Below are 12,168 nucleotides of genomic sequence, written 5' to 3' on the forward strand. Positions count from 1 at the left end.
ATTTTGCATAATTGTAATTTTTCGACAATCACTTTGCGTGTTATTTCATGTTAATTAAAAGAATTAATTGTAACGATAAAAGTGATATCGATCAAGTAAAAATATAACAATTCTATTCTTCATAACTCAACATTATTCTCTATCTAGCCCTACTTATATAACAATAAGTCAAAGGAAGCCTTGTTGAGATGCCTAAGATAACTTTAATGAAAGAAAGAGATAATAAAGAAGAAAATATGAAAACTTCACTCTTTCGTCACTCTTCATCAAATCCTCTCTATACACTATTTTTATTTTTCTATTTTTATCCACATATATTTTTCGAGCTTCAACGATTGCTTGGGATTCCTGGGCTACGAGATAAGTTTCGATCTTTCTTTTATTTAAATCTCTTCTACTATATTCACTCACGCAAGCAATTAATTCACATGCTTTTCCTTATACGTAGTGTAACACAATTTATAGAATACAGAATACACGATTTATAGAATGCACGATGTTCTCCACGTTTCGTGATTCGATCTGAAAATTGCGAAACCTCGCGAAAGAATAGAAATCCTAAATCCAACATAAGACTATTTAAATCCCAAATAAAACATTTATACAGATGCTACGCGCATATGCTCTCACATAATATTTCACGCTATGATAAAAATATCTCAAGATTTTTCAGTCTTGATTTTTCTATTTTTTTTTTTTTTTCTGAATATAGAACTAGTTTGGAAATCGCTCGGAATACCTTTATGCTTTTTGTTATGAGCAATCTCTCAAAAGGTCCAACATTATTTTTTGCACGATGACGATTAACGATAATTTTAGGTTGCCCGACGACGCCGATCAAGGGTAATCAGCGTCAGGATGACGGCGGTAGGATCGCAGCCACCGTGGAAGAGGCATTAGCAAGTCTCACGACCGAAATGGTGAGTCCTTATTTATTTTACCGACCGATCGGACACAGAAGATACAGCTTAAGCAACAGAGGATCATGTTAATGTCATTACAAAAAATTACGTACACATTTAATACTTAATGTACATTCATAAAATAAACAATAATATGTGTATTAAATTACAAAATCAACTGTTGAAATAGAAAAATAATATTACTATTCTGTTCGTATTTCGTTTCGATAATTTTATTACTATCGATATAGTAATTATTATATTAATTGGAGGACATAATTTTTCATTTATAAAAAAAGTACCATTTATTTAATTTATATTTTTATCGCTAGACAGTGAATGTTTTTTTTTATAAATATATAGTCATAATAATATTAACATGATTTAATCCGTTGCCGTCGCTGTTTATTTCTGCAAACAGACGATTTACACGATATGGTAAGTCTGTTATCGTCAGTGACCGATTGATCGAATTATTTAAATGTGTTTTTGTCGAGTGTGACCACAGGGATTATCGTAATCGTTGAAGGTGAACGGTGATAAAAACCTAAAGAACGGTAATCGCGCTGTCGGTGTCTTTAGGCCCGTTTAACGTCCCTTCGAATAATTAATCCTGGATTTTCCAGGACGACTATTTTCCTATGAACTGACTAATTTTTGATCTGCATGGAGCGTCCAAAAGAAGCCAAATATTATTATAAAATTTAAATAGTAGCAGGTTTTTGAAAATGATGCCACTGTCGATACATTCTCGAGACGTTCTCCTCGCTGAAACCGTTTACATGATAAACGCACATATCGGCGGTATTCTTCATTATGCTACGACACGCACTTCTTCGAAAAGTAAACAAACGTTTTATCGCAAGACACCGTCGACTGACGAAACACAAAAATATGCGCGCAAAGTATACACGTCAGCATGATTTACATTACACGGATCGTTTTTCACTTCTCGAAGAAATCGTATCGATTCAAACCGTGTCGGTTCAATTTAAAAACGTGCAATACCGATATAATATTCTTAACGAAAGCGAACATATATCGTAAAGTTGTTTACAAATTTCAAAGAGAAAGCAAAGTATAATCTACAATTAATCGGCAGCAAGTTTGAAAATATTCATCGATTCTGAAGGAGAGAAAGGGAGAAAGAGAGAGAGAGAGAGAGAGAAATTTATTATAAGCTACTTTCTTGATTGAAAACAGATTTTTCCTACCTCATGAAATTCATTCTGACATAAGAACGGCCGCTTTGGAACGCTCCATGCGAGAGAGTCAGACTGTTTGAACGCTTTGTCTATTTTCCTGAATCAGGAGATATTGCAGCGCGAGTGAGATTGCACAACTCTCGTCCTTCTCCACTAATCTTCGTCACTTTGTGTGCAACGTGCTGTGGGTGATCTGCACCGTCGTAGCGACAAATCTTCTGGAGTGAAAGTGAGAAAGAGAGAGAGCGAGAGAGAGAGAGAGAATGTGCGAGTGAGTGGATGCGAAGGAGACATAGAATGATTACAGACAGCAAAGTATGCGGTTTAACCCTTGATTGGTCGCGTTAGAATAAGTTGCTAGCTATGGTGTAATTTGCTTTCAGGCTAATTTAATCATAAGGTCGTTTAATTTTTTTTGTCCTACTGATACTCGTATTTCGTACGATTCTCCTGGCAGGAGATTAAGCTTTATTTGTTAAAATTCTTGTCTCTTTTCGTCATTTCTTTATTACCCTTGTCTTTTGTCATCATTATTATACTGATTTCTCTCTCTCTAGTCTCGTCGAAAAAATTTCTTGCTTTCCAGTATTTTTGCTTTTATATACATGTACATACACATACGCTCTCTATACTTAATACCTTAGATATCCAAGGTATTAAGAAATTGCTATAAGTATATTATTCGCCATGATAATTTGTATATTTAATTTTAAGAAATACTTAATCGCACGACTACTTGAGGGTTAAAACGGAGGATAGCACGAACAGCTTCATCGAGGATCGAGGCGAATATGCAATTTGTTCTGAATTAAATCTCAAGAACTATTTGATTTTGATGACGCGGTTACACTTCGCTATGAGATGAAACGTGATTGTACTTAACGCAATTTTCAATCATTAACGTGCATTTTCGATTAATAAAGACGTTCGTCTCGGTCCGCGACTTCTATTATTAATCTGATATCGATATGTATATCTGTATACATAAACAGAGGCGATTATCTCACTCGAGTGTGCTTCCCGTTATGATAAGGGAACACTTTCAATATCCTTATATGGGCATCCTTAAATCTTCCTGGATATAAAGAGAGAGTCAATATCATTGTGGTAAAAACATATATTTAACAAGAACGTAATAATCGTCGGCCTACAGTACTCGATAACGCTTTTGACATTGCTGGAATCGACTTGGAAAGTGATTGGAATGCCATCTTTTCAATTTGAAGAGTTTTATCGAGAAGCATCGCTTTTTCATAGACTTTCAAAAAAGACTGAGAATAGCGTAATTTCAATTATTTTTATTATCGGCGTATAGATCTTTAATTAATATACATTACTTCATATTACTGTTTATTTTTGTTTATCAAGAAAAATTATCAATGTCATAAGGATTAAATATTTTGCAAAGTTAGAAATTTATTTGGAAATATAGGAAAATACATAAGAAAACCAAAAAGTACCAAAAGGTCTATCTAGATAGGACATATTAATAAAATAAATGAAAAAAGTAATGATGAAAATGATGTATCAAGAAGTAGAAGATAAGCGAGATTATACATACATTCCTAGGGAGTCAAGAATTATGAAAAATGGCATTTTATTCACTTTGAGACGTTTTCATGCGTATCTACTATCTGCATATAATTCTCATGGGTCTTTTTCCTAATCGAGTCGTCGCCGTCGATGAATTGATATCGTAAGTTTCACTAACATGTGAGAGAGATCAATGCAATAAGCATTGCCGATATTGAATTGATGCACGACGAGAAGCGGAGCGATTGTAAATAAATAAAAATGCTTACGCATAGTGTTCGGCTAGCAGGAGGCCCGTGCGATTCCTTTTTATTGCGATATGTAGTTAGTGTTATGTACATGTGTCTATATGTGTCTCACACGTTCTGTCTATCTCTGTATGTATCTATACATACACATATGTACACACACGCAGAAAAAATGTGTACCGTGTATACATATATTATAAATACAACGTGCGTGTGTATGTACTCGCAAAGGAACCGTCTCGGGTTGTTTTTCTCAAATTCTGATGAGCTTCGGATATAGTATCGTTTATAAAATAGTTTGAAAAAAAAAAAAACAGTAGAGAAAGAGAGACAAGTATTTTTTATATCGACGAATCATGAATTTTTGATAAGGAGTGGAACTCCTTTTGTAATGAATTTATTGGTATATTCCAATCGTAGCAATTTTTTGCAACGATATTTTATGATCGTAATAGAAAAATTTAAAGACGCAACATCTAACATTTTGTAAAACAACATAGCGTTTTTCTGTCTTTTTCCTCAAAAGCGTTTAACGCCAAAATTTCCGTATCATAATGATTTTAATTTTTAGCGCGATAATATATATGTATATATAATTTTTTTTTCCTAAGCAAAACTTTTTCTAATACATAGAAAATAAATCTATCGGTAGATTAATACTGACAAGAATAAAAGTTAAATCTGCTTGAAGAAATTGCAACAATATAATAACGAAAGTGTAAGTGATTATATATTATAGGTGATGACACATAAAATATATTCTATTAAGAGAGAAAAAAAACGAGGAGAAATTCAATATAGGGAAAATTTCCAATGTTCCAGAAATATGTGTAGAAGTGTAGCGAATTTGCAATGTATGAGAGATTAAATCTGCAATAAAACACAGACTTTTTGATTTAAAGTTCTTCACGATATATATATATATATATATATATTCGACGCTCATCAGAATCAGGTTATACATTCGGAAATATTGCCTTACCGATGCTGTATTATATATAATAATACGACGCGATGAGGACAATTGGCGAGGAAAGAAAGATAAATTTATAGTGCCGTGTACGTACAATATTTCATAGTAGCAGAGCATTCAGATGTGTAATCGCGTTGCTATAATAGTACGTGAGAGTTATCGCGAACGTTTTGAAAGGCCAAAATGTTGTTCAATTATACGTATTATTATTATAAAACGCTTCTGAACAGAGTCGATGTAACATATATGATTGGCGGTAAAATCTCACCGCATCTCGGTAACGGAATTCGCACTGAAGAGAATCAAGCTTTGTCTCGAATGTCTTATCTTACGTACCTTTCATTTTGCACATCGCTACATTCCGTCGAGTATTTTCACAAATACGGGACTGTATATTTGATCAACTGAAAAAGCATTTGAATTTTGTTGACGCATTCCAAGAGATTTGTATCTTTTAGCAGAGACCACATATACAACGACAATGAGAGTAATATATGTTACAAATGATGTTACAAATGATATTTTATCAGCTAGATCGATTTGCTTTATCGGGTAAAATCGATGAAAAATCCACGATTAACGTTTTACCGTGGATGCAGATTTTACTGCCGAGATAGCTTCATCACACACACACACACATACACACACACACACACACACACACACACACACAGTAGCTTTGTTAACTCGATACCCCCTGGTGGGTATTACTATTATCGTAATTGTTAGGATCCCAATCCTATAAACGTACTACTAACAACGTTAGCAATTTCAAAAGTGTGATATTTTTTTAACATATCCCCGGGAATTAAATATTTTCAAATCTGAATTGGCGCAAGAATAATTCTTATTGATTCGTGCGAAAAATTCAGAAAGAATTAGAAAATCATCGTGAAATCGAATGCGTGCGCGAGAAAGATGCTGCGTTGCTGCTTAAAAAATAGAATTATTCTAACATAATGTTCACTTTCTTTTTTCGTGATAAGAAAAAAATGATGAGAGACATTGTTCACGGTTTTAAAAGTTTCTTTTTAACGTGATTTTCAGCGATTGTCGTGCTCGAAAATATCGTGCATGTTCCTTCTCGATTAATATAAATCTTTCCTGCTTGCAAACGCCAAGTGGCGCATGTTATACGCAGATGTGTGTTTCGTGTGTGCTTATATAAAACTGACGTTGATGCCACTCGTGAAATAACATTGTTTTGTAATTTTTCGAATAATCTCGAACAGATCAATGTGCTTTATCAAGTTACGGATTTAGCAGTCTCTTTTTTTATTGTTATATAATTATCCGCCAAAATATGTCAGCGTCAACTAACGCCGTAAATATATACAACTATTTTTTTACTTTTCGATTTGATCTTGTTATATTTATACATACATTAAGAATATGATACAATTTGATATAACTTATGGATTATAATTTGTTTCTTAATTGATATGATACATATTTCATTATCTATCTTCAAAGTAGTTAAAGAATTGAAATAACATAATTTTAATAGAAATAATTCTTAATAATCGAAAATATTTCATTTTTAATAAAATTCTTGAAAAAAGACTTGAAATGTACATGTGCATTGAAACATGCACGCGAATGAATAAAAATAAATATAGCATATCTTTCTGCATTCGAATCATTCAGAGGCGAACCAGCCAAGACGGACAGCATCAATTGGAGCAAAGCACATCCTTTTCGTTTTATCGTCAAATCAGGACAAGTCTGAAGCGCGGTAACTCGAACCGCGTCGCGATTATGAGGAACATGCAAAGAACATTAAACATTCGACGTCGAGCACCATGACACACGCAGGGCACGTCAGGATTAATATAAATAATTTTTTATAAACGTCCGCGAGATCTTGAAATCAATAAAATTATAATGTATGCATCAAATAAATCGAGCACGTCCGAAACGTCAGATCTGAAATATTGTCGAATTACATCAAAGAACACGAGTGTTGTAAAGGAATTTTATTCATAACCTTATCATGAAGTTGATTGTATGCAAAAAGAATTTTAAATGCAAACTGTACAATATTATTTGATATTTAAATTAATAATGTTCTTAGTAATGTGTGATATAAAGATAAAATAATACTGCAGAGGCAATTATATAATGTGTTAATTGTTGAATCTGCAATTATTTTTTAGATATTATTTACAGTTGCAACAGTAATGCAATCGAAATGCATTTGGTAACAAAATAAGATTGGAAACAAAAAAAAAATTAAAGATAAATGTACTTAAAAAATTTTCACAATTTTATCTGCTCACTTAATATTGACACACACACACACACACACACACACACACACACACACACACACACACACACACACACACACACACACACACACACGCACGCACGCACACACACTTGATGTGTGAATCCAATTATGTATTAATATTATCAAGAAAATAATGAATAAAAACTACTTTGGCTTTAGGAAAAAATTTATAGGTAAAAGAAATACATACATGTGTTACTCATAATTTTATGCGCGCTGCATTTATTTTATTAGTGAATGCACGATAATCGCTGACAATTAAAATTTAATGGAAAATTACGTCGCAAACATTTATGGTGTTGTTTAATCGTGCAAATGTGCCAAGGATTCGACAAAAAGCGATTCAACGAAGACATGTATTTATCGTGATCTATTAATTTATGCGTATCTTTTATTTTCTCGTTTTATTCTGTCATTTCAAAGTGAATAAATTTTTTTTAGTACTACATTTTTTTATCCGTCGACGAACAATATAATTCATAAAGTTAATTAAGGTATTAGAAAAATTTTTAATCATTAAGTACTATCACTTTTCTAAATCACTAACATTAGGATAAGAGTCTATGGGTATGCTTAAATTTAATTTGTGATAGTATTTCATGATTAATGATGAGATGTTTATTGACTTAGTTTATTTCCGACACTAAGCAGTCGATGAATTTTCACCAAATTATGCATTATTGTAAAACGCGAATAATGTATTATTTTGTAATATAACAATTATTTCTGAGTCTCCAATGTCTGCAAAATGTATCTTATATAGGAGCTATATTTTCTTAGTTATTGCATTTCTTTTTTGTATTATTTGTCTTCGGATATATTAAACAACATTACTGAATGAATGATTCCTGGCTATTCAGATGGATTTATAAATATACATATATATATATATATATATATATATATATATATATATATGTATGTATGTATGTATGTATGTATGTATACATATACAAAATATATACATATATCATATTTGAAGAATTGGGGATGGAAGCTGGGTTATAAGAAATCATATGTATACGGCAATCGATAGCGATGGACTAGTTGTATAAATTTTAAAGCTTGATAGTTTATGCATTAGCTAAATGAGATATTCGAGCGCTTTTTCCTCTTAATTGTTAATTAATTACAAACTTTGACGTTAGTGTGTTATTAGAAGAAATATATTGCTAGCCGAATTCATGACACCTAGTCCATTCCTATCTGTCCGAAAAATTACCGTATAATAATGTTAATTAATTTCAGTAAAGAAGCGATTCTTTAATTAGATTCGTTGTCACGAATGAATTGTCACTTAATCAAGAATGTTTGGCAATATATAAATATAAATATATATTATTTAAATAAAATAATTATAATTATTTTTATGATTGCCGCTATTATCGTCGTCCAGCGATGTACAATAATAATTCTTGTATATCATTATATTCTTTAATAACGTTCTCCCTTTACTGCAATCGCATATTATTTGTCATTAAAAAGAGAGATTTAATATTATTACCTCAAAAATGCTATTCTCTGCTAAGTATACTAAAATTTCAGTCATTGAACTTTGAACTGTTGAAACATTTTATCATTATAAAACATTAAATCAACCATCTTAAGAAGATTATTATCTGTAGTACTTTATAATCCTCTTTACCCTCGATCCAATTTATTTTTGCTTTATTTTAACGAGTTTCTTATCCTGCTTTCTTTATTTGCTCCCTTTCAGACTCATCTATAGACAAGCGAATGGAGATAGTTGTAGAAAAAGCGAAAAGAGAGCGAGAAAAATGATTGCGGGACACAAATACGACTGGCCTGACGGGCAGTTGGTGCATTTATAGAAATCTCTGGAATTAGTGTATGAAAAAAAGCTTTAGTATTAAGTTCGACGTAAGTCTAAACACGTAGCAAATAAGCAAAGTGTGCTCGGAACTGACAGAGTGCTATCGATATATCTCGTTTACACCGAGAGAAAAATTAGTTTGACTTTATATTCCATATAGAATTTTTGCAAAATAACTAAAAGTTGTTATTGTAACAAAATTAAGAAATTATTAAATTTAGAATTATTAATTATAGTAATTAATAATTATAATAGCAATTATATAAATATGTCTGCCGAAGAAGAAACATTTTTCTCTCGGTGTCTTTTCTAAATATCTGTTGTCTGTAAAATCTCCTTCTTCTTCCCGTTAAGAAAATTTTTATTTATTTAAAACTATTATAATTTAATATAATCGTTTTTTTCAGAGTTAACAATTAAATTATATTATTGTATAAATTATAAATGATCAGTACAAATTTCAAAATTTTCAGAAATATTTCTGTAGGGATTTTTTTGAGAATGTTGCGAATATATAATTTTGTAATAACAATTTAAGCAATTATACTTGCTCATAATCTTTTCTCAGATTTTTGTCAAGGAGAATTGAAAAGATATTTTTTAACTCGATTGCCTCGCTGCTGCTTTTGGCAACGAGTGCATTACGTTTAAGTTATTTATTTTTTTTTTTTTTTTTTGCTATCTTGTACTGCCTCGTATACCAATTAAGATATTTTTTCGTGGTTATCAAGTACACGCAACGGGCACGTACGGCACTTCCGTAAATCTATTTCCGTAAATTACGTACTCTTATATCAGCATTATCTTTACATATAGACTCTGAAGATCTTTCATTTAAATCTCTTTTTTTATCCTTACAGTTTCGAAATAATATAATAATTATAAAATTATGAGTATAAACGATCCGACAGCGGTGTTTTACTTACAGATTATTTTATTAAAGTGTATCTTGATTACGGAAGAGAGTTGTCACTCGATAGCGTGTGCGTTTAGATGTGTTTAACACATAGTGGATGTATCTTTTGGGAAATACATCCGTGAAACGTGAATGAATAGAGATCGCAAGTGCTGAGATATAAATTGCAGGCGAAGGTGTTAACGGTAACTAGCAATTACCTCAATTGATCTTGGCACAGATATTTTAATACGAGACTTGCCTCAATTGCCACGAGTTAATTGTTATAATAAACGCAAGTTTCGTGTGTGCGTATCTCTATTGAAACTCGAATTTGTCGTGATAATTGTGTTATCATTCTATATGCGTAAATACGCTGTATCGAAATGCATATATAATTCTTGCATATATAATTCTTGCACGTTCTTATATAAATCTGAGCATTCTCAATCTTATCTAAATCACTCGCAATTTAGTTAGCAAACTGTCGCGATAATAAAATGTTAATAAGAATTCTGTGTATATACAATTGCTGTAAAAAAATAATTGGAGAAACATTCCTTTTATGATCTCAACATTTCCAATTTTCAGTTCAAGTTTCGTTCTTTGCATCATTGTATCAAGTGGATATTATTATTATTATTATTATTTTGTGTTTCTTGTTTACGCAGTATTAAAACAAAATTCTCTTTCGAAAAACAAGAAACGAGCATGCGAATATGACAAGACTAGCGACAGGCAGAGACCGTACTCCACAAATAATTTGGAAATAGCTTCGAAAAAATAGATTTAAATCATAGAAAAAATTGAATAGGATATAAGTGTAATTATGCAATAATTGAGAAAGATAAATGAAATAAGGTTATTGACCTTTCATATAAAATATGTGAATTTCTCTTATCTTTTTTTAAACTTTTATTTTGATATAATATTCACAATTTTCTAATATTACATTGTCAGAGTGATATTATAAATTAAAAATAAAATGATTAAATTGCAAACGAGTAAAAGAATTGGCGCATGACGAAGAACATGTATTATTTTTAATGATAAATTATATTAATTGGTAATAGTATGTGTTGTATAGTCTTTTTTTATGTAGAAATTCAAGAAAAATATACAATTTTTGTTGCAAAAAGAAAGCTATTACTTTAATGATTTAATTATTCAATTAGCACAACATGCGAATGTAGAATGAGGGGCCAATAACCACATGTATTAGACATATTGTGAAGTTAATAATATATAAAATAGTGATAAAATTCAATTATATATATAATGAAGATCCATACAAGAAAGAATCTCATTACGATTTCACGTAATAATTAAAATGTAATCTGCGATATGCGTGATATTTATGTGAGGACTCGGCACGCTTGAAATCATATTCAAGTGTAGCTCCCGATGTTCCATCTGTATATATTTACAGAAAGATATTATTTGCATGTAAAAAAATAGATATATTTATATATGTATATGTATAAAAAATGGCGCACCTATCCAAGTATAGATTACAGAACTTACTTGACAACAAGCGTATTTCGTGAACAAATTAAAATTTTTCCTAAAATAATCTTTAGAAAAGAAAATATATAAATATATGTTGACACATTAATCACTTTTTCCACCTACTAAAAATAAAAGGAAGTTTAAGTTTTCGACAAAGTATAACATTCTGCTTATCACAAATACGCTTGTTATCGAACAATTGCTGTATGCGCGCGATCGTGCGTAATGTCTTGCATTTTGTTTATTTTTCTTGCGATATTATCGCAATATCTTGATACCTCGTTAGGCGGATAGTTTATTCCAGCCCACACTGATGTACGATAACGAAGAATAAATTATTGTTGCGTCCTATTTATTTATAACGGAAATGATTTCTTTTTTTTTTATATTTGCCCGTCAGAAAGAGTCCCAAATCTGCCTCGTCACGTAATGTAACGCTATATAATTTATCGTATCTATCGACTGCATGCATGGATATCAGCTGCAGCCATAGATTAGTCCTGAATCGCTCTGAGATTGTAACGCGAAAATATTACTGCAGAAAAGAAGGTGAGTATCCGAAGCAAGATAAATATAGAATAATAAAAGCATGAACATGCAAGAATTTATATCGTATAATTCACATTATAATGCACTCCTGCACAACTTCGCTTTTAAAATTTATCGATTCGAGAGGATAATAGTGTAATTATTATTTATCATTAAATATTCTGTCTTGAGCCAACGAATTTCAAGTCATCTCAGATTACGATGTCATTATCGTTATTACTTTAATT

The 12,168-nt window shown here is 31.3% G+C and overlaps 1 protein-coding gene across 7 annotated transcripts in view; it reads left to right on the forward strand.

Annotated features, from left to right (window-relative positions):
- Pip5k59b (Phosphatidylinositol 4-phosphate 5-kinase 59B) overlaps positions 1–11,747 on the forward strand; it is a 33,925-nt gene extending 22,178 nt beyond the window's left edge. For 5 of the 7 annotated variants that reach the window (XM_072896939.1, XM_072896940.1, XM_072896943.1 and 2 more), the window contains 2 exons: positions 820–920; positions 6,509–8,764. In XM_072896939.1, the coding sequence (XP_072753040.1) occupies positions 820–920; positions 6,509–6,667 (260 nt within the window). In that variant the 3' untranslated portion in view covers positions 6,668–8,764. Of the gene's footprint in view, positions 1–819; positions 921–2,213; positions 5,651–6,508; positions 8,765–8,871 lie in introns of those variants that run through there. The other 2 variants (XM_072896941.1, XM_072896942.1) reach the window with 2 other exon arrangements.
- Positions 11,748–12,168: the final 421 nt, after the last annotated feature.

The sequence above is a fragment of the Anoplolepis gracilipes genome, chromosome 7 (assembly GCF_047496725.1).
Source record: "Anoplolepis gracilipes chromosome 7, ASM4749672v1, whole genome shotgun sequence".
Lineage (NCBI taxonomy): Eukaryota > Metazoa > Arthropoda > Insecta > Hymenoptera > Formicidae > Anoplolepis > Anoplolepis gracilipes.